General features: G+C 44.5%; 2 protein-coding genes and 1 non-coding gene across 3 annotated transcripts in view; 1 reads left to right on the forward strand and 2 right to left on the reverse strand.

The window, feature by feature from the left end:
• Positions 1–58: 58 nt before the first annotated feature.
• Positions 59–23,070, forward strand: part of LOC119647316 (kinesin-like protein KIF14) — a 65,729-nt gene continuing 42,717 nt past the window's right edge. Inside the window, exon 1 of the mRNA XM_038048243.1 lies at positions 59–1,634. Within this exon, the coding sequence (XP_037904171.1) occupies positions 156–1,634 (1,479 nt within the window). The 5' untranslated portion in view covers positions 59–155. The remainder of the gene's footprint in view (positions 1,635–23,070) is intronic.
• Positions 6,288–8,513, reverse strand: LOC119647317 (ciliogenesis-associated TTC17-interacting protein). Its single transcript, XM_038048244.1, has 3 exons — positions 7,533–8,513; positions 6,899–7,112; positions 6,288–6,838 (listed from the first exon to the last, which is right to left on the reverse strand). The coding sequence occupies exons 1-3, from the start codon at positions 8,382–8,384 to the stop codon at positions 6,387–6,389; spliced, it is 1,518 nt and encodes a 505-aa protein (XP_037904172.1). The 5' UTR covers positions 8,385–8,513; the 3' UTR covers positions 6,288–6,386.
• On the reverse strand, positions 16,244–16,315 carry Trnaw-cca. Its single transcript has one exon. It is a non-coding gene; the product is annotated as a tRNA-Trp (tRNA).

Below are 23,070 nucleotides of genomic sequence, written 5' to 3' on the forward strand. Positions count from 1 at the left end.
TAGTTGTGGCAAGAGCCCGTCAGTTTCGTCAGTTGACATTCGAAAGTTCGCAACGGCTTTGATGAGTTTTTATCGTTAATTTGTGTTTTTCCTATGGTTACATGCCGGTTTAATATTAAAACATTTAACCCCCACCTAAGAAAACATTGTCGACAATGTCGTCGAAAAATACACCCACTAATTCCCGTAATAATAAGCCTCTAGTGCCAAATGTTTCCGGGTCGAATTCTAGCTCCCTTTTCAAGCACATAACGCGCCGAAATTTCAATAAATCCGGTTCGATTGGAAATACCGCGGAAAAGGGCACGCCTGCAAATCTGCTGAATACCGCGTTCTCTTCTGGAAGCTCTTCTGTATCGCGAACGCCAAATTCGAGTGCGAAAAGTCGGTCAAAAATTCCATCAACTTCTCTGAACGCTTGCTACACGCCGTCATCCCTTTATCGCAATGCGGGTAAAAGTGCGAGCACCTCGACACCAACATCACTTACTGCAAAAAGTCTAAAATTCAACACACCCAAAACTACGCCCAAAACGAGTGATCCTGGAACGCCAGAATGTTTTTCAAAAGTGTCCCTCGAAACTCCCAGGCGGTCTGCAAAGTCATGTGGCGACGAAAATCGTTCCATGCGGGATATGGAGATCAGCAACTTGAAAGTAGCCGTCCGAGTTCGGCCACTCAATGCCCAAGAATGCTTGAACCCGTCCGTAACGAATATCATCCAAGTAGACGAGAATGAGGTGACCGTTGTTGCTGGGACTACTGCGGACAGCTCAGCTGGCGTAAGCCACAGTTTCCAATACGATGATGCCTTTTGGTCTGTAAACTCGGACGACCCACATTATGCGAGCCAGGAGGACGTGTTCCGTAGCATAGGCATTCCGCTTGTAGACAAAGCCTTCGAAGGCTACAACGCATGCTTGTTTGCCTATGGTCAGACGGGCTCAGGGAAAAGCTACAGCATGACGGGAATCGAAACCGACGACAATGACTTCGACCCGAAATCGGAGGCTGGAATAATCCCGCGGTTTTGTAAGGAGGTTTTCCGGCGAATCAACTCGCTGAAGAAGACAACAGAAGTGGAAGTCGAAGTGAGCTACTTCGAGATTTATAATGAGAAAATTCACGATCTGCTCTGCGTAGCACAACTCGAGTCTAACGGCGGTGCCAATCCCAGCAAACGAAGTGCGTTGCGCGTGCGCGAGCATCCTGTCTGGGGTCCTTACGTAGTCGACTTAAGCACGCACCCAGTCGACTCATATGCAGCGTTAAAAAACTGGCTAACAGTTGGCAATAGCCAGCGAGCGACAGCGGCAACCGGAATGAATGACAAAAGTTCGAGATCTCATTCTATTTTCAATATTGTCATGAACTTATCGGAAATCGACGAGGCATCCGAAGGCGTTAGTAAGAAAATTAAGCACACCAAAAGGAGCAAAATCAGTTTAGTGGATTTGGCTGGAAGCGAAAGGATTAGTCATGGGAGCACGACCGGGGACCGGGTACGTGAAGGTGTAAGCATAAACAAGAGTCTGCTGACCCTGGGGAAAGTGATCGCGGCCCTGGCTGATTCGAAGCGAGGCCCTTCTGCATTTGTGCCATATCGAGAGTCGGTATTAACCTTCTTGCTTCGGGTGAGTACAGTTTTTTTTAAGTAAATATCCGATATCCCTAAAAGTTGTTTGGCGTCCTAACCTGCGCCATCGCTCTGTCCCAGGCAGGGTTTGCCTCGTCTTCTTTTTCTACCATAAATATTGCCCTTATAGATTTTCCGAGCTGCATCATCCCCATCCATATGGATAAGTGAGCCGCCCATCACCGGATTTTATCCACAACCAGACGGACATGGTATCGCTCATAGATTTCGTCGTTATGTAGGCCACGGAATCGTCCATCCTCATGTAAGGGACCAAACATTCTTCTCTCGAAGGCAGCCAAGTTCGCAATTTTTCTTGCTAAGAACCCAGGTCTCCGAGGAAAACATAAGGACTGGCAAGATCATTGTCTTGTACAGTAAGTACTGACGTTGCCACCATATACAGGGTGCGGCAGCATAATTTCCTTTTTTCAAAACTCAATGGAAACTATTGTATGCATCGGAAAATATTTATTTATTTTTTATAATGTAAGTAAATGTCTAAAGTTTTTATTTACATTGTTTTGAAGATCAAATCTGTTAGGTGACATCCCCCATTCTCCATACATTGCGTAAACCGATTTCTGGCGTTTGTCATGACTCTTGTTAGCATAGCAGGTGTTATGTTGGCAATTTCTTCTTGGATGTTGGTCTTCAAATCTTGTAGGGTTCTTGGACGGTCCACATAAACACGGGATTTCAAAAAACCCCATAGAAAAAAATCACAAGGGGACAGATCGGGAGAGCGTGCCGGCCATTCCAAATCGCCTCTAATTGAGATAAGGCGCTCTGGAAAGTGTTCCCTCAAAACAGCCATCGATGCTCTTGAAGTGTGTGCTGTTGCACCATCTTGTTGGAACCAAGTGTCCCCCAAATCCAAATTTTCTAGCCGTGGGAAAAAAAATTCTGTAGTATGTTTACATACCGGTCCGAATTCACTGCCACTGTAACCTCATTTTCCTCAAAAAACCAGGGACCAATAATTCCAGCTGAGGAAATTGCACACCACACTGTGACTTTGGGTGAATGCAAAGGCTTTTGATGCCATTCTCGAGGGTTGGGGTCAGTCCAGTAGCGCATGTTTTGTTTGTTAACCGACCCACACAAATGAAAATGGGCTTCATCGCTAAAAAAACAATAGCACCCTCGGGAACGACATCAAGAAGAAGCTCACACGCGTTCATCCGAGAATTGAAGTCACGTTCTGAAAGTTCCTGCACTATCGCCATCTTATAGGGATGAAAATGAAGATCATCAGGAAGAATTCTTCTCACAGAACGATCGGATAGTCCAAGGCCAGATGCGTGTTTGCGCGCAGAACGCCGTGGCGTTCTCAAGTGATCTAACGGGCCGAGGGACTCCAGTTCTTCCTTTTGTCGCACTTGCAGTTTGTCTGAATGTAGTGACCCATGTAAAAATTGATTTGCGGTCTGGGACGGGAGTCAACGGGGCTAAATTAAAGCGATTCCGAAATGCACACTGTGTTGCAATAACCGAACATCCGCTTGAAAAGTAATCCTCAACGGCAAAGGCACGCTCCTCACTATTCCAACGCATGATGGCGACTGAACCGTGTCGGGACAAAACTTTACAGTATCCCCTCTTGAACGAGACCACTAGCGCTCCGCTATGACATCAACTAACTGAGGGGCGCGCATTTAAAAAAAAAAAGTTATGCTGCCGCACCCTGTATCTCGTCTTGCTTTCATTGATGCGCAGACCAAGACCTTGCGCCGCCTGCTCTATCAGGATGATGGCAGTTTTTACGTATCTCGTCATCCTCTCCATGATGTCGATATCGTCAGCATAAGCAGTATTTGGGTGGATTTAAAGAGGATCACGCCTCTCGTATTTACCCCAGCATCACATCACTTTTTCCAGGGTCAGGTTGAAGAGGACGCATGGTACTGCATCCCCTTGTCTTAGGCCGTTGTAGATGTTGAATGGTCTCGAGAGTGATCCTGTTGCCTTTATCTGGCCTCGCCATCGGTCAGGGTCAGTCTTGCCAATTTCGCCAGGATACCGAATTCTCCTATGGCTGTGTACCGTTTTATTCTGGCTACATTATCATAGGCGGCCTTATAGTATATGGAAAGATGGTGCAACTGATGTCCAGCAGTTTTTCCATCACTTGCTGCAGAGAAGAAATCTGATCTGTTGATGATTTGCCTGGAGGAAGGTCCCTTTATAATGGGCCAATGATGTCCGATCTAGCAAGATATCAGAGAATATCTTATAAGTGGTACTCAGCAACGTGATACTTCTATACTTGCTGTACGGCGTAATATCTTCCTTTTTATGTATAGGATAGATAATGCCACACTGTCGGAAATCAGATTTCCCTCTTTGTCACGGCAGCAGAGCATCGATGTGTATAAGACTTCATCCTGCTGACTGCCCTCTGCACTTTTCGAATTCACAGATCTGTTGGTTATCTCAGGCTTCCTTTTTTCCGTCTGTGAAGTCGCTTCTCCGCTCGTGATAATTCTCCGCACGTGCCCGCGTCCTTTGACAACGCAACATTACTCGGTATGCAGCATTCTTCTGCTCCGTTGCTAGCTTACATTCATCGTTGAATCAGCCGTTCCAGCTTTTATTACGACGGGGGGGCAAGTATGTTTGTGGCCGTATTTATGATAACGTTCTTCAGGTGATTGTGAAGATCATTTGTTGATGCTTCATCTCCAGGTTATTGCGGCATCCATTTCCTTCTCATAGGTGTTGCGGAGGGCTGTGTTGTGGATGGCTTCAGTGTTAACTCTCACCTGATTGTCAGAGGGGTGGCGTTACTATTCGAGCCCGGAACACCATGCCAACAAGATAGTGATCCGAGTCTATATTGGCCCCCCTATATGTTCTGGCATTCGTCAAGGCTGAAAGGTGGCGACGTTCCATGAACACGTGGTCAATTTGGTTGAAAGCCATCCAGTCTGGAGACACCCACGTTTGTTTGGGAACCTCTTTCTGTGCAAACCAGGTGCTTCCAACATCCATTTCGTGTGACACTGCTAATTGAATAATCCGCAGTTCGTTATCATTGGTATCCTTATGTAAGTTGTGGGAGCCGACATATCGGGGGGAAGGAAACAGCTATTTCATAGCGACATTTGGCCGCACAAAATGTCAGCAGCTGCGTCGAGATAAAATCTCAGACGATTTCTTGGCTATTGCCAAGGCACAGGAGGATGACGCAGCACTTCAGAGCCTCAAATTCAACCCCAAATACAAATTTCGGGAGTTACCCATCTTCGGCTCAAACCTCTCTCTCTGCTGCGAAGAATCGGAAACGGGACCTCGGCCAGCTTTCGCAAGGAAGTGTTCCACGCACTTCATGACTTAGCGCATCCAGGTATCAGGACAACAAATCGGCTAGTCACCGAGAAATACTTCTGGCCCTCCATGAATAAGGATGTCAATTCCTGGGCCAGAAGTGTAAAGTCTCCAGGCATGTAAGGAAAGAAGGGGGCTCATTCCCCCGCACTACCAAGCGTTTCCACACGACACACCTCGACATAGTAGGGCCTTTGCGAGACTCGCACGATTACAAGTATTGCCTCACAATCATCGACAGGTTCACTCGGTGGTCAAGGCAATACCTCTGAAAGACATTACGGCGCAATCTTGTGCCGAAGCCCTCTGTCGAGGGTGGATACCTCGCTTTGGCGTCCCTGCAGTGATCATCACTGACCAGGGAATGCAATTTGAATCCACACTTTTCTCGGAGCTAGGCAAACTCCTGGGTTTTAAACGCCAGCGGACTACTACATACCACCCACAATCCAATGGGATGCTAGAACGTTGGCACCGGACGCTGAAAACCGCCATTATAGCACGCGACGATCCGTCCTGGACTCAAGTCTTGCCTCTCGTCCTACTCGGCCTACGTACAACCCACCGAGAGGAATTTGCTGCCAGCCCCGCGGAGCTGGTATACGGGGAGAACCCAAGACTCCCAATCGATCCGGTCTTCGACAAGAGATCGGGTCTCACAGAATCGGGGTTGGTGCGTCTGCTGAGGGACAATCTCCGACGCATCAAAGCGCCACCACCCACTCGACACTCGTCCACACCTGCCTGTTCGCCCAAGGAACTGGACAGGTGCACGCATGTTCTGGTCAAGACGGATGCCGTCCGGAAGCCGCTGCAGCCTCCATATGAGGGCCCGCACCGCGTTCTCGAGCGGGGAGAACATTTCTTTATTTCGAATGTTGCGAATGCGGACAAATAGATGGCGCGGAACTCTCCACTGGTCTTAGAACTCGCCACGGGAGTGGAGGATTAGCGGTGAGAAAGTGCCGCTGGTTGGGACAGGAAAAGACCGCATGGAAATAAGCCGGTCTCTTCTGTCTCAACCTTGGCTGCGTACAGTTGGTTGTTTGCAGTACAGCGACTCATAGTTCTTTTTAAACTCTTCTGTTACAATTAGTGTTAAATAAAACCTTTCTTTCTCGGTTGACCGCAGGGCATTTTTAATCGTTGTCAGGAATTCGATCTTCAGAGTGAAGGGTTTTGTGGCTGCCAGTTGGACCCTGATCACTATTCTCGAAAAACTTATGTATGTTTCCCCACTTCAATTTCCAGTCGCTTAAGTCTACTTTCATCGGCTTCTATTGTCTCAGCTGAGAACCGATTTGATTGAATAATTTAGTGATGAATTCATCAATCTCGCTTTATTCGTCATGAATAGCTGAATACATTTTTCTGAATCGTTGACTTACTTTTTTAATTTTCATTCCAATATTTCTGGCAATTATTCCTCACATAATAAATTTTGAAAATAATCAATTGTGAAGTCAAGGACATATCTCGGCTTACTCTGCAGTAAACACAGCAAATAATCCTTAATCATGCACTTAACTTCACCATTATCAGATAAATACGATCTGATTTGTGATTGATTCTCTTGCTTGAAATCCAGATATTTGGAGAACAATTGAATATCATTCTCCCAAGTCTTTTCTAAGCTAATGAAATAATTACAAGGGGGAACGCGCGTTATCGGGTTTATATGAATGAAATAAGGACATCCCATCCAGCGATGTCGTACTAAATGCCCGCTCGGTAGAAAATAGGTTTTCGAAACGTCCGTTTTTCGATTCGTGCGAATCAGGAATTTGACGATCCGAATGGTCTCGTATGGGCGGTTGTTAATCATAAGCAGTTTAGATTTTCCAACGCTGTAAACACAACGGCATATCTCACCTAAAAAATCGTGAAAACACCATTAGCGATCTTCATATAATTATGTTTGAGGGAACTCACCATTTATATGCATGGACCAAACTTCTAGATCACCCTGAAATTTCTTAAGTATTAAATATCGCATCAGGACAAATCCAGCACCATCTAAAACCAAATTTCCCTCTACTTTCAAGTTGATATCACCACGATGTTTTTTAGTTCCCACTGGGCTGGTTGAACTGCGGAATGCAGTATATCGGTTGGATTTTTCGCGGAAGACATGCAATGTTTTTTCCTTAAATTAATAATTTTTTTTTTAGATTTTCAAAGCATTGCACAAATTTACTACTTATCTGAGTGAAATTATGCGGTGTTTCCAACGATTAATTAATTGAAGTAATAAAAACTTGTTGTTTCTTTTTCGTTGGTGTGGATATTTATTCTTGCAAATACCGATATTTCGGGAACCACTTGTTCCCTTCATCAGTGCTAATAAGTCTTCCAAATACCGATATTTCGGGAACCACTTGTTGCCTTCATCAGTGCAGACTTGTTAGCACTGATGAAGGGAGCAAATGGTTCCCGAACTTGTTAGCACTGATGAAGGGAACAAGTGGTTCCCGAAATATCGGTATTTGCAAGAATAAATATCCACACCAACGAAAAAGAAACAACAAGTTTTTATTACTTCAATTTACTACTTAGACTTTCTTACCTCTTTGTTATCATCCGGTTTATGTAACCTTTCTGTTCTTTTCTCTTCAACGAGAGTGAATTGTCTATCAATCACTGACAGGATGCTGCTGGTTGCACCGCAGTTTTGAAAGGAAAATTGTGACGTACAATAAGTTACAATATTTTGATTTGATTGTTCGACGCTAACACACATTCCACCTATTTCGTCCGTGTACTGGAGATCGACCACCGGCGGATGTATGGGTGCCGCTAGCGGCTGTTCACCTTCTTCATGCGATTCCTTATCACAACTTATCACAAGAGTCTCACCAAAACATAACTTATTTAGGACATTTTTGCTTATTGGCAATTCCAAAAAGGTCGCGATATTCGCTATGTCAAATTCAGGAGAAATGAATGCTGGAACTTGTGAAGATGATGCAGTTAAAGATGCTTCGTATGCCGATATTGCCTGTTGTGAAGTACATATGCATTTCGGCCCACACACTTGATTACATTTGTACTTGCCAAATCCTTGTGAACTAGTAAGCTCCGTACGTGATGATTCGCATATTGTAGAATCACCCGACAAAGATGGTAAAATTTGTATCGTTTGGGCGGGTCTTAATTGTTGATCTAAAGCACTACTGTCTAGCGAGTCTCCAGAACCTCTTTTCTGTGAGGATTTCTCCAAGGGATACACATCAGAGTCGCGGATCAGGTTCGCAGAGCTGGGCCATGATAACGGAGGAAACAGACTGTGGGCCGTTGAAACGGTCTTCGAAGGCCATGTGTGCTGAGTACTCAAATAAGCTGATGTCTCAGATTCAGTCTTTTCATGTTCTTCGGGAACCACCGTAGGCTCCTCATCTTCATCGTCACTGTAATGCATGTTTGTTGCGTGCTAATTCCCCTTGTGGTTTTTAAATATGTTTAGAAAATATATTCAGGGATCCCTGCAAGGAATAGGTGGGCGAACCTATACGGAAACTCAACCGTTTTGTTGACACATAAAGCGAGGCAAACTTTTTGTTCTAATTGAATCCACTTTGATGGAATGTAAAGTAAATTAATTTAATGAACAAGATTTTTACTTCCTTAAATATATTCTTAGCAAATCCATTCTCATTGGGGAAGGTTACAATAATTCAAGCCTTTGAAGCATAACATTTGCTCGATTTCAAAATTTTGGATCTAAAAAAAATTATTTGACGCAAGGTCGCGGTTAAAATCTCACTGGTGTGAGTGGTATTTGCGTCGTGATTTTACATCGGATACCAATCGACTCACACACCACCAACAAAGAATGAAAAATATGCCTGGAATTCTTCACGTGTAAGTGATTGAAGTCTTCCTCTTTTTCTTCAGCCTTTGTGCCGTTCAGCGGGGTCGACTCGTCGTGATCGGCTTCGCCATTTGGCTCTATCGAATGCCTGATCTGGGTGCAATCTCGAGGCTTTCAAATCCCAATCCAGCGTATCAAGCCACCGTTGCTTAGGTCTGCCTTTTGGTCGTTTACCATCGACTTCGATGTTCAGACCAATCTTGGCAAGTGAATTCTCGTTTGCACGAATTGCGTGACCATACCATCGAAGACGCCTCTCTCGCAACTTTTCCACGATCGGTGCAACTCCATAACGATCGCGGATATCCTCATTTCGGATGTGATCTAAACGTGTGACGCTACTAGTCCAACGTAGCATCTTCGTCTCCATTACCGCAAGACGCCGTTCATTGTCTTTTATGGTCGGCCAACACTCAGAACCATAGAGAGCGACTGGACGGACGACATTGCGGCAAATTTTAGATTTGATTGAAGTGCGTAGAACATACGCACATTCAAGCAATCGCATCTCCTGCATGTAGTCTTCTTGCTTCCACCATACGATTTCATTTCATTGTAATGAACAAATTCAAATTGCGATGGTCAAACGACCATCCTGAATAGCCGGAGACGACCAAGAGGCGTGCCAGGACTTAGATGGAGTTTCAAAATTTGCGCCAATTTTTCTTACGTTTTTGGCATCGCTCTTCCCTCGAGGTCCTTTTTGGCCACTCAGGATGGTCGTTTGACCATCGCAATTTCAATTTGTTCATTATACATGGCGCCCAATGTGGGCGCGTGGGACCGCACCGGATCTTGAAAAGTAATCAAACATGGGGATTCGCGTGCACAATGAAATAAATACACGCGAATTAAACCTGTGGAATTTGAGGTCCTCAGTCTCGGAAGATATCCAACAGCTAACAATTATGGATAGGGAAACAAAACAGAATTTTCTATCGGAAATTATAGCAGAATACAAGGAATGACCCTGTGAAGGGAAAATAGTGGAGACTGTGACATTGGACATCAGCAAGGCCTATGAGAGAGTTGACCTTAGAACCTTGACCAATATTATGAGAGCGAATAACATCCCAGTTAACACCTACACGATTAATCTGGACATGTCCAGCGTAATCACTTTCAAAAAAAAGCAGAATCGCAGCATGTCACACTTTGGACAATCACTTAGGCAAAATAAGGAAATAGCCTTCCTCAGTGTGTGTGTGTGTGTGGGTCTGTGTCCTATTTGGGCAATCATTTAGGTAAAATAAGGAAATCACTTTTCTGGGAAGGACAATAACTGCATCTCTGTCGAGTAAAAATCACACCATCAATATCATTGGAAAGGCAATAAGAGCGGCAAGAATTGTCAACTTGTTTACGGGCTTCTCCTGGGTCCTCAAAACAAAGAAATCGGTTAAACTGTTTTAAGCAGTGATTAGACCGGTTTTTGATTATGCTGCCATTTCTACTGTTGGATAACCCAAAAATCTAGACAATAAAATAGATTCTATAGTTGCCACCCAGCTCAGAAGATGCCTGGGGCTAACCAAACCAGCACCTTTCCACTTAAAAAAAAACCTCTTAGCAGCCAAGGAGTCGATTAGGCTTTAAGCCTAACTTCACCATCCTTTTATCAACAAAATCCGTCTACCAACAATGGCCTCTTGAATATTTTTCAGAGAAGTTAGATCACTACTCACATCCAAATGAAGCATAATGAACTGTTCTGCACTGCATTGCATTGTTGTTATATTAATTGTTTAGTATTGTGCATACGCAACTCCAGTCAATGCAAACATTCGAAATAGATTAATGATAAATTTGGACAACCAGCTGACGGTATCGTCCAGGGTAGAGACTACTCTTCAGATGCTGCTACGGTGTGACTCCTAAGACCGTGACTGTTGTTATGGAAGCAGGGAAGCAGAGTCCAGCCGGCTTGGATCTTCAGAGCCAGCCCGTAGCATTCACGAAGGAAAGCAGCTCTCCGACCCTACAGCTAGAAATCTCTGTGAGGTCCCCAAAGAATGGTTTACCCAGTGTCCGCAACCTGACTCTATCCAGAGCTGGGCAATCACAGAGAAAGTGCATTCCTTCTCCGCAGCTTCGGCAATGCGAGTTGTAGAGTATGCCGAGCCTAGCGGCATAGTCCCCTATGGGCCAGTGCCCCGTGCAGACCGCCGTAATCTTGAACGCATTTGCACGCGTCTGGCACAGGAACTCTCGTGATCAGGCTATGTTATAAGCGGGCCAAATTCTCCTTGATTGGGCACAGTTTGTAAGCCTTCGCCATTTCAGGCCCGCGGCTGCTAGGTAGTGCGAGTAGACTTCGCCCCCGACAGCCGCCAGCGGAACACCGACTATATTCGTCGAGGGTTGCCAAGAGCAGAGCCTTGCCTGGCCAATCCGTCAGCCCGCTCATTCCCCTCTATGTTCCTATGCCCGGGAACCCAGAGGAGAGTGACCTTGAGCGTGCCGCCTAGATGGTTGAGCGCGTCTCTGCACTGCCCCACCAGTCGGGAAGATGTCGTCGTTGAGTACAAGGTCTTGATGGCCGCTTGGCTGTCGGTCAGAATGGCTATGTTACGCTTGGGGCTCGAATCACGCTCCAGCCATCGACAGACTTCCAATATCGCCAGTACTTCCGCTTGGAATACACTGGCGAAACCTGGGAGACCATACGACTTGGATACACCGTGTGTATTCGAGAAAACCCCCACGCCGACTCCATAGGCCATCTTTGATCCGTCCGTAAAGAATACCGTGTCATAGTCTTGCAACACGCCGCCGGTCTTTCACTTTGCCCTGGTTGGAAGGTCCACAGCAAAGTTTCTCGTGAAGTTCAGTTTGCATGTGACATAGTCCGTGGGGATACCCAGATTTCTCGAGGTATTTCATCTAGGATGTTGCTGTGGCCGTAGGGCTTTGCTGTCCAGCATCCGGACTCACGTAGTCTGACGGCACTGCACGCTGCAACATATTTGATGTGGAGATCTAGGGGGAGGAGATGCAAGAGTATATTGAGAGCATCTGCCGGGCAGGTCTGCAGAGCCCCAGTAGCACCTGCACACGCGGTTCTTTGAATCCTATTAAGCTTCGTTCTATTGTATTTCTCCTTCAAAGCCTGCCACCATACAATAGAGTCGTACGTCAGGATCGGACGCACTACAGCGGTGTACATCCAGAGAACCATCCTCGGCCGGAGACCCCATTTCTTTGCAAAGGTTCCCTTACAGGCATAGAAGGCTATACAAGCCTTCTTAATCCTCAGTTCTATGTTCAACCTCCAATTTAGCTTAGGATCCAGGATTACACCGAGATACTTTACAGTAGAGAAAAGAACCAATCCTTGTTCATTCAGCCGTGGCAGATGGAATTCAGGTATCCTTGTCTTGGTGGTGAATAGCATCAGTTGCGTTTTGGTTGGGTTTATGCTGAGTCCGCATCTTGCGGCCCACAGGCACACCCTTCGCAACACTCCTTCCATTATGTCGCTCATAATGGACAGAAACATCCCTGACACCAATATCACCTTCACCCCGCTGCTGTCCAATGTACGTAAAATTGTCCATTACTATTAACCATAGCACCGGTGAGATGGCGCCACCCTGAGGCGTGCCTCTGTTCACAGCTCTGGTCAAGTGGTTGTCTCCCAGATCGGACTGGATTATCTTGGCACGCAGCATAGATATAATCCAATGCGTGAAATACCCCTCCAATCCAATACCGGTCAAGGTTTCCTTGGTGGCGTTGGTACTGACGTTGTTGAAAGCTCCCTCTATATCCAAGAAGGCAGTAAGGGTATACTGCTTGTACTGCAGCGAACGCTCAACCGTGCCAATTACTTCGTGGAGGGCGGTTTCTGTGGATTTTCCTTTGAGGTAGGCATGCTGGGACTTAGAGAAAGGCGTTCCTCTAAGAGGAAGACGAGCAGATTAGCAGAGGCGCACTTCGAGTGCTGGAGATTTATCTGCGTTACCCTCAGCATGATCTGCTTGCGTGGGGGGTTTGTCAGCCCCCGTCGTCCGGTTTTGCAGAGCGGAACACTTTTACTTAGGCATTCCTGACTCCGAACCACCCTTTATAATCGGCCTTTTTCAGTGCCTCCAGGCACTCCTCGTTTATGCGGAGTAGTACAGGCTGGCTGTTTATCTGAGGTTCCTCCTCCTTGAACCCAGTCGTCCATGGGAATCCCGGGGTTGTGAAGGCGCAGGAAATGGACGAGCTTGTGCTCCTCCATGCGGATCTTCGGCAACCAGATGCGAGCGACCGGTCTCCTGGGAATCTCGTCGTAAGGGATGATCTTGAGCTTAACGCCCTCCCAGGCGTCGCTGATCTTAGCGACACACGAATCGAGAAAGTCCTTAGAGAACTGGTCCATGCAAGCTATTACGTGGAACCCACGGAGCACCTGAGATGAATCAAAGTGGGGGGTGAGTCTCGGGTGTTTGCCTCCGGTGTCCAGGAGATGCTCATAGACCATGCCCGACAGCCTAGCCTCAACACTGGTCCACACCTCCAGCGTTAGTTTGCCGCTAGCAGAATTGCCATCCGCCAGCGCCACACGTAAGCGACTCCTGGCCACGTCGCTGAAGGGCTTCGCAGTACGTGGCCCGCCGGCTGACGGTTGCTGTACAGTTTCCTTCTGATGTTGCTTAGCGTCTGCGCTCTTGCCCACTTTGCTCCGCTTCTTATCTTGTTCGACCTCGTCTTGAGATCGATTGCGTTTTAGAGCAATGGGCTTCGCCTTCTGCTCGTCAGCCAGGCGTTTACTATTGTATTCATCAACAATCGCCTGGTATTTAGCGAGGTCTTTTTCATCCCGCTCGTCGACAGTACCGGCCTCCTTATTCTTAGCAATCTTGCTGATAATATGCATGGCCTTCTGGTACTGGCTCTTGAGCAGGACACCCGTGGACCTTCGCTTCTTAGCCGGTTTCCGGCGACCGACAATCTTGTCGGTTTTCGCTTTCGAGGGATCCCCCGACGCTGAGGGCTTCGGGTCAGGAGTACTATGTCTGGTACTCGCTACTCCCAGCTTGACGGCAGTGGGTTCCAGGCTGGAAGCCACGGAAGATCCCTGCGGTTGGTTTCAGCACAACGGTGCTACGGCTGGCACCGAGTGTACTGCCCTCGACTGCCACTGTCTCCTGGCTGGAGGCCAGCAGCTCGTCCTCCGATGATGCGCCTGGCATCATCGTCTCCTCTTCTATCGTCGTTTTTGTTTTTTTTATAATTGAGTCCATGTCTTGGTCCCACGAATAGTCCGGGAAGAATGTCCACCCTGGCTGGCCCGGCCACCAGGGTAAGGGTCTTATTTGAAACTGAAGGTGCCCAAGGTATTCAGAGTTCGCATACTAAAGACCAAGGTCTCCATTGGCCACGCAGCCCTCGGCGTATGCTGTTCCACCTTGGCTTGGGGTCCTATTAGCACCTTCTCCGATGCAGGGAGGACGATCCCCGGGCTGTTGCTTCAGTCCATCCCCCCGTCAGATCTACTTGCCCCTAACACATGACCAGCAGACAAGCAGATCCTCGTCAGTTTGCGGTCTAAAATCTAAAACAAAAATAGTTATACTAAACTGTTGCTTGCTTCCTAATAAACATTCATCACTCTATTTGAGCCTAACGTAGATGGCCAATAAGTATTAGCAACAGTTGCAAACACTTAACATATGATGATATCACTGCAATGGCACGAAATGCGTCCTCATTAGTATTCTTGAGACTCATTTGCTTCGCAAAGACATAATCATATACGTACATTCAATACGATGTTTTTTCACGTCTGCGGCGGCCAAACTTGTTTTTTTTTAATATAAAAATAGATGAACCGTAATGTTTACATGATGATAAGAAATAATAAACACAAACACTTTTATAAATTATTGTTCCACTTTCGCCTTATGTCTGGTGAGTAATTAACAAGTGCAAATCAGGTTTCGGATGCACATACAAGTATGCCAGCATCTTAGTCCGACAAGAGTCGCCTAAGAAGGAAATAAATATTTAAAGTAAACGCTTTCAATTAACGAACATTTTATTTAATCGAATAGACGGAGAAAAGTATAAAAGAAAAGTGTTTCAATAGAGGATATCTGAACAGACATTTCTCGTTTGCAACTGATGACGCACTAGAACTTGTAATTTCTTCATTGTCTCACACTTGCAGCGTTTTTGCTTCGATACGCACTTGCAATTAGCTGATGACCTCTTTGCAACTTTGCCATCTGTGGAAGAATTGGTTAAAATAGGATATTAGACAGTAAGATATAATTTTCTTATCAATAATGAATAATGTCTGAACTGGTGTAGATATTTATTCTTGCAAATACCGATATTTCGGGAACCACTTGTTCCCTTCATCAGTGGTGACAAGTTCGGGAACCACTTGTTCCCTTCATCAGTGCTAACAAGTCTGCACTGATGAAGGCAACAAGTGGTTCCCGAAATATCGGTATTTGGAAGACTTATTAGCACTGTTGAAGGGAATAAGTGGTTCCCAAAGTATCGGTATTTGCAAGAATAAATATCTAAACCAACGAAAAAGAAACAAGTTTTTTATTATTTCAAATGAATAATGTTATTGCAAAACCTTATATGAAAGATTCACTTCGGAAAATCAACGAGCTAAATTGGAGGAAGTGGGAATCCATTCTTAACAATGATAAAAGCGAACACCAAAGTTTTATCCAACTGAAATAAGAAATCGGAAATTTACTTTGACTTCCACTTCTAGACAACGTGAAACCTCCATGGCTCAATTTTCACCTTTCCTCTTATTTAAAATCGATACTAATGATAGCAACATTCAATTTACTAAAAAAGAATCTTTACTTTTTAAGTTCTTACCCTTGGTTTGCTGGCCAGTTTTTTTATCAGCTTTTTGCGTTTTTTGAAAAAGATTCATTAACATTTTGCGGCTGGCTGTCAGTATTATAAAGAAATCACATAGTTATAATAGACCAGATATTGTTTTTAAGCTATTTCAAGGTTTTACCTGGGATTAGGGGTGACCCGTACTTATAGAATTTCACGATTGACGTGCGTTCACGTAAAAATTTGTTTTGAAAGTGAAGATTTTCTCATAAAAATTAGATATTAATATCCAAGTCAGCTAATTGGTATCTACAGAGAACGACAAATTTGTGGTTAATGTGGTTCAGATGTTATCTTCATGTAATATAATAAAAATATATAAAAAGCAAGAGGAGTTCTACGCAATTCTAGATTATGGTTCTATATATGCGCAAAGTAATATTATTTAGTAATCACCAACGAACAAGAAAATAAAGATTCTTCATCAACCGCATAAGATATTCAAAATATTGATGTTTTTTTTAAGAATAAAGTGGTATTAGGTCTACTGTTCATACACTTCTCTGAAAATGTGTAAAAATTGGTAAAAAATATCTCTGGGTTGACCCCGACGTGATTTGAACACGCAACCTTCTGATCTGGAGTCAGACGCGCTACCGTTGCGCCACGGAGTCATATATTTGTATTTATATCGATAAAACCGAATATATAACATATTTTTGATAAGAAATCGGGTTTCTTACAGCTAAATATATATTAAACTGAACCAGTTGGAAATGTGTTGATAAATACCCTGGTCAGTTGACGCAGTGACTTTTTCGACAACTGCTTTTGTATTGAATGGGAAATAATTTCAAGAATTTTTCTTGTATGAAATGCGAAACATTTTCAACAGTTTCTATACAATAATTTATTATAAGGGCTTAGGATCCAGTTTTTTTTTTGTTTTATTAACACACATAAAATGGAACCTTAGCAGCTGTTGCCTAGCATCCGATATTACCTTTTAAGTAAAATGATCCCGTCTTCATGCCTATCATCATTATCATCAACGGCGCAACAACCGGTATCCGGTCTAGTCCTGCCTTAATAAGGAACTCCAGACATCCCGGTTTTGCGCCGAGGTCCACCCATTCGATATCCCCAAAAGCTGTCTGGCGTCCTGGCTTACGCCATCGCTCCATTTTAGGCAGAGTCTGCCTCGTCTTCTTTTTCTACCATAGATATTGCCCTTATAGACTTTCCGGGTGGGATCATCCTCAGCCATTCGGATTAAGTGACCCACCCACCGTAACCTATTGAGCCGGATTTTATCCACAACCGGACGGTCATGGTATCGCTCATAGATTTCGTCATTGTGTAGGCTACGAAATCGTTCATCCTCATGTAGGGGGCGAAAAATTCTTCGGAGGATTCTTCTCTCGAACGCGGCCAAGAATTCGCAATTTTTCTTGCTAAGAACCCAAGTTTCCGAGGAATATATGAGGACTGGCAAGATCATAGTCTTGTACAGTAAAAGCTTTGACCCTATGGTGAGACGTTTCAAGCGGAACAGTTTTTGTAAGCTGAAATAGGTTCTTTTGGCTGACAACAACCGTGCGCAGATTTCATCATCGTAGCTGTTATCGGTTGTGATTTTCGACCCTAGATAGGAGAAATTGTCAACGGTCTCAAAGTTGTATTCTCCTATCCTTATTCTTCCTGTTTGACCAGTGCGGTTTGATGTTGTTGGTTGGTTGGTTTTCGGTGCTGACGTTGCCACCATATATTTTGTCTTGCCTTCAATAATGTGCAGCCCAAAATTTCGCGCCGATTGCCGCCTGCTCGATCTGGATGAAGGCAGTTTGTACGTCTCGGGTGGTTCTTCCCATGATGTCGATATCGTCAGCATAGGCCAGTAGTTCGGTGGATTTAAAGAGGATCGTCCCTCTTGCATTTACCTCAGCATCACGGATCACTTTCTCGAGGGCCAGGTTAAAGAGGACGCATGATAGGGCATCCCCTTGTCGTAGAGCGTTGTTGATGTCGAATGGTCTCTAGAGTGATCCTGCTGCTTTTATCTGGCCTCGCACATTGGTCAGGGTCAGCTTAGTCAGCCTTGTTAGTTTCGTCGGGATACCAAATTCTCTCATGGCCGTGTACAGTTTTACCCTGGCTATGCTATCATCGATGAATAGATGGTGCAACTGTTGTCCACATTCCAACAGTTTTTCCATCGCTTGCCGCAGAGAGAAAATCTGATCTGTTGCTGATTTGCCTGGAGTGATGCCTCTTTGATACGGGCCAATGATGTTCTGAGCGTATGGGGCTATCCGGCCTAGCAAGATAGAGGAGAATATCTTATAGATGGTACTCAGCAGCGTGATACCTCTATAATTGCTGCACTGTATGATATCTCCCTTTTTATGTATGAGACAGATAATGCGAAGTTGATAAACCACTTGATGTAACTGGTCGCCTCCATATTTAACCACTTCAGCTGTAATTCCATCGGCTCCTGGCGATTTATGATTTTTTAACCGATAAATTGCATGGACTGTTTCTCCTAAACTTGGTGGTGGTAGTATTTGTCCGTCGTCTTCAGTTGGCGGGACCTCCAACTCGCCGATGTTCTGGTTATTCAGTAGCTCATCAAAGTACTCAACCCATCTCGGCAGGATGAACATCGAGGTGTATAAGGCTTCATCCTGCTGACTTGTTGGTAAAACTTGCGCGCCTGGTGCAGTTACTCCCTGTACTTTTCTAGTTCACAGACTTTTTGGTTCTCGCAGGCTTCCTTTTTCCGTCTGTGAAGTCGCTTCTCCGCTCGACGGATTTCGTGATAAGTCTCTGCGCGTGCCCGCGTTCTTTGAGAATGCAACATTACTTGGTATGCGGCATTCTTCCATTCCATTGCTAGCTTACATTCATCGTCAAACCAGCCGTTCCGACTCCTTTTGCGACTAGAGCCAAGTATCTTTGTGGCCGTATCAACGATAACGTTCTTCAGGTGGTTGTGAAGATCATTTGTTGATGCTTCATCTCCAGATCCTCGGTTGACTGCGGTTATTGCGACATCCATTTCCCTCTTATAGGTGTCGCGGAGGGCTGTGTTGTGGATGGCTTCAGTGTTAACTCTCACCTGATTGTCAGAGGGGATTCTAGGTGGTGTTGTTATTCGAGCTCGGAGCACCATGCCAACGAGATATTGATCCGAGTCTATATTGGCCCCCCTATATGTTCTGACATTCATCAAGGCTGAGAGGTGGCGGCGTTCGATCAACACGTGATCAATTTGGTTGAAAATGATGTCTGGAGAGGCCCACGCATGTTTGTGGACCGCTTTCCGCGCAAACCAGGTACTTCCAACAACCATTTCGTGTGACCCTGTTAATTGAATAATCCGCAGTCCGTTATCATTTGTATTTTGGTGTAAGCTATGGGAGCCAATGTATCGCCTGAATACGGGCTCCTTCCCTACTTGGCTGTTAAAATCTCTAAGCAAGATTTTGATATCATATCTGGGACAGGCTTCGAGGGTTCGTTCTACTGTCTCGTAGAAGATATCCTTCTCCGACTCTGCAGTCTCCTCTGTAGGGGCGTGAACGTTTATGAGGCTTATATTTCTAAACTTGCCTCGCAAGCGCAGAGTGCATAGCCGTTCGCTTATGTTTTCAAAGCCGATAACAGCAGGTTTCATTTTTTGGCTGACTAAGAAACCTACTCCGAGCACATGGTTTACTGGATGACCGCTATAATATCATATATGGTGTAGTGGCTCTTCTCCAGGAAACCGGTCCCTGTCCATCGCATCTCTTGTAACGCTGTTATATCAGCCCTATATTGGGACAGGGTATCGGCTAGCTGCTGGCCAGCTTCATCTCTGTACAGGGAGCGCACGTTCCATGAGAAAATGCGCAAATCGTTATTCCGTGTTCGTTGCCGGGTCCGTCGTTTTAAAATCCGTCCTGTCCGAGGCTCCTGTTGTGGCTTCGTAACAGGTTGTTTTCCGTTTAGGGTTGTCAGCCCTACCCAACCCCAACTTGGAGGACCAGTTGGTACAATTTGTCCCGTTTTTAGGCGCGGGAGAATCGCCTTCATCCTTCTCCGTCTGCAGCTTTTTGTTAAGAAAGAGCTCCCAGCGGTCACTACGTGGAGGTGGAGATAGGGTTTGGTAGTAGAGCTGTTGGTGTTGGTTCAGCAGGCATTTCCCAGGTTTTATGCTCCATCGTGGGTACCAATCCACGTTTCGCCCTGGGACCTATACTACCCTTTGACCACCTCAACCTAGATTAACATTAAAATTTTTTTAGTTTGATTTCCATGAGAGTTAGAATAAAAATTCAATATAGACTATATTTAGTGAAGTAATAACCGGAAGCTTGACATTCAAGGCATAAAAGATTTTGTGGATTGTTTATGCTAGAATATTTGGGTGGACGATGTGAAGTTGATATTTTATCTCTAAGGGTGCAGTAATTTCACCGAAAAAGAGCAATTCTTACTTATAATAATTTTGTTCACTGTAGTTGAACCAAACTTTCCACTATAATCCCCCACATTATGACGTATATCATTCCAACATTTTGTTGAGCACATATTGCGGTAGAGAATATTTTAAAGCTTTGATGTCGTATATAGGCGCAATTATGATTTTCTTTCAGACTTTTACGTTTGGTAGTTTTACTACAAATGTCAAAATTAAAACTTGTTCCGCAACGCGTTAATCAAGGCTTTTCGTTTGATACCTGACATGGCTATATTTAGTGAAAATACGTCGGGAAAACCGGAAGCTCGGCACTTCAGGTATGAGAGGTTTTGCTTCTTCTGTGAGTATATTTTAGTGCAGAAGTATCACATTGGCACGCGTTTTTCATCGCCACCTAGGAACCACTTTTAGTGAGGCAGCATCTAGTGAATTGTCTCTGCCCTGAACGAAGCGCAAGTCATCTGTCTTCCAAACGTAATCCATTAATTTTTCATATCAGAATACTTTGCATGCATACGAAATATCGTATCTATCTTTTCTTTATATAAGTTATTTTATCGTTGGTCTTCAAAATAGTCTGATGTACTAGCGTACTCTCCGTTTGAAGGCACTAGTTATCGAGTTGTCTTTGAAGGTTGTCTTAATTTTTTTTTGCATATTTACCTTTACATTAGGATCGCTCTTAAGATTCCATAGCGATTTATGGGAAGGGGCGCGATTTATAGGTTCTTTTTGGGGGCCTTTTACAAACACACTAATAATCTCGATAAATACTGCGCGTCATTGATAAGTGGTCTGTTTTTGGTATGATTACTTCATTGTAGATAACAACCTTAAAAATTGTCACACCTAGGTAGGAACTGCGGAAATGAAAAAGCGCATCAATCTTTGCAGTCCTGGGAGCACTCAGGTTAGTGGATTCTCCTTCATACCACAATCACTTCCGTTTTTTTATCAACATTGCTTCTAGCAGAAGCCGTGAGAAAGTCTTTTGCAGTATTGCTTGTTCGCTGTTAAACATGAATAGGTGTTAAGCTTAGATATAGTTTTCCATAGCCTTTTCGTTGACTCCTTAGGATAGTTCGCTCCGTTCGGTTGACAGTTGCGCAGAAGAAGTATATCCATGATTCTAACTAAGAAAATAGTTGACCGCTTTTCTATTTTATATTTTCATTAGGGACAAACGAGAGTTTCTCTAAAGCTAACTCTCAGAGTATGATACATTTGACAGTTTGGCATGATTTTTTTCGCACAATATAAAGTCAAAAATTAAACATTGTGCGCGTAATTCCTATAGACGCACTATAAATTTTTATTTTAAAACGCTATAATTCCAAGAAACCTAAACAGATGTTAATGCCACTTTCACAATATCTCTTTCATCTCGATTTCCATCCACTTTGCGAAGATTTCCTGTTGGAGCTCTCGGACACTGTGTCAAACTGTCGGTTGTTCATGTAAACTCGCCTTGCTAGTATTCCCCAGAGGTTCTCAATTGGTTTCAGGTCTGAACTCCTTGCAGGTCACTCCAATAACGGCACATCCTTCCATGAAAATCGTTCTTTCGACTGCTGTGAGACGTGAACCGATGGGTTATCCTGCTGAAACGTGAACGTCCTTTCATCGTGTTCTTTTAGAAAGGGTACTAAGGCAGCTTCCAATATTTAGCCGTATTTTTCCGAGTTCATTCTTATGGGTACAATGCATAGTTTCCCTTTGCCAAAGTAGGAAAAAACTCCCCACACCATCTCACTTCTGGCTCCAAAGTTTCGTTTTGTTGTAGATAGATTTTCCTTCCGCAAGACATACCAATAACTGATAAAACCACCTGGTCCATCCAGAGTAAACTTTGTTTCGTCGGAAAAAATTATGAATTTCCACTCATCAAGCCAATGCATCACCTTTCTTGCGAATGCAAGACGAGCATCCTTATGGTGCCGGACATTTCTTCGGTTTCTTATACGCGATGAAAGCATTCCCACTTAAAATGTTCTGCACTTGACGTTTTTCAATTGGAAGATTCATTTTCGCTACAACTTGGACAGCACTTAGTCGACTTGTTGTTGATTCTGTCTTTATTTGGGCCTTTTCGCGGGAGGTTACCTAAGTATTGCCCCCCCCCCCGTGGGCTTTCTTACGCCGTATCACTCTCCCATTTTCAAGAAAGTCCTGATGTCTTTTTCAGGACGGGTAGACCAACCCATTTCCTTGTACGGGCACACCTCCATCACTCAGGAATTTCCCTTGACTCATCGAAAAACGCTTTTTCTTTTAAATCATTTGACCGACAATGAAATTGATTCTGAAGAAAATAAAGAACATGCCAGTCGCACGACGAAACAGAAAAAAAAACATAAAATTCACATCCCATGTGTTTACTACAGGAAATACGTACTCAAAATACCACTTTCCTTGAAAAATGTTGATCTATTATATGTTGACTTTTATTCCACCGAGTTTTTCAATAGTTTTTCGTTGGACCATCCAGAGGGAGTCAAGGAACGTATCCGGTCTTGGACGGGTGCCATGGTTGAGATGGTGGGGCGCCAATCTCAATTTTGTTGCCCCGGGTTCGAATCCTGGTCGTCATGAAAGTTCATCCGGCCCCCTTGCGGTAGGCTTAGTGGTAGCACAATAGAACTGGAGCGTAAAAAAAATATTTCATGCCCCCACACAATCTACACAAGGATATAGTATACAATGCTGGAAGCCACCGCACTATTACTAGCGTTTTTTGATTGGGTTTGAGTTTCGAGTTGTCTTATTGGTTTGCAATACTTTTAAGTTTGAAACTATTTCCTAGGTCTGGGGTATACCTTGGTGGTTTGGCTTTACTCCTGCTTTGAAATAAGATTTTGACGTACAATTTTTGTTTGCATCAGTAGGTACGGTTCTTAGTGGGGTATACTTGCTGTTTTTGCATGCCCCCGCCAGCTATTTATTACTGCATGCTAGTTTTTC

The sequence above is a fragment of the Hermetia illucens genome, chromosome 1 (genome assembly GCF_905115235.1).
Source record: "Hermetia illucens chromosome 1, iHerIll2.2.curated.20191125, whole genome shotgun sequence".
Lineage (NCBI taxonomy): Eukaryota > Metazoa > Arthropoda > Insecta > Diptera > Stratiomyidae > Hermetia > Hermetia illucens.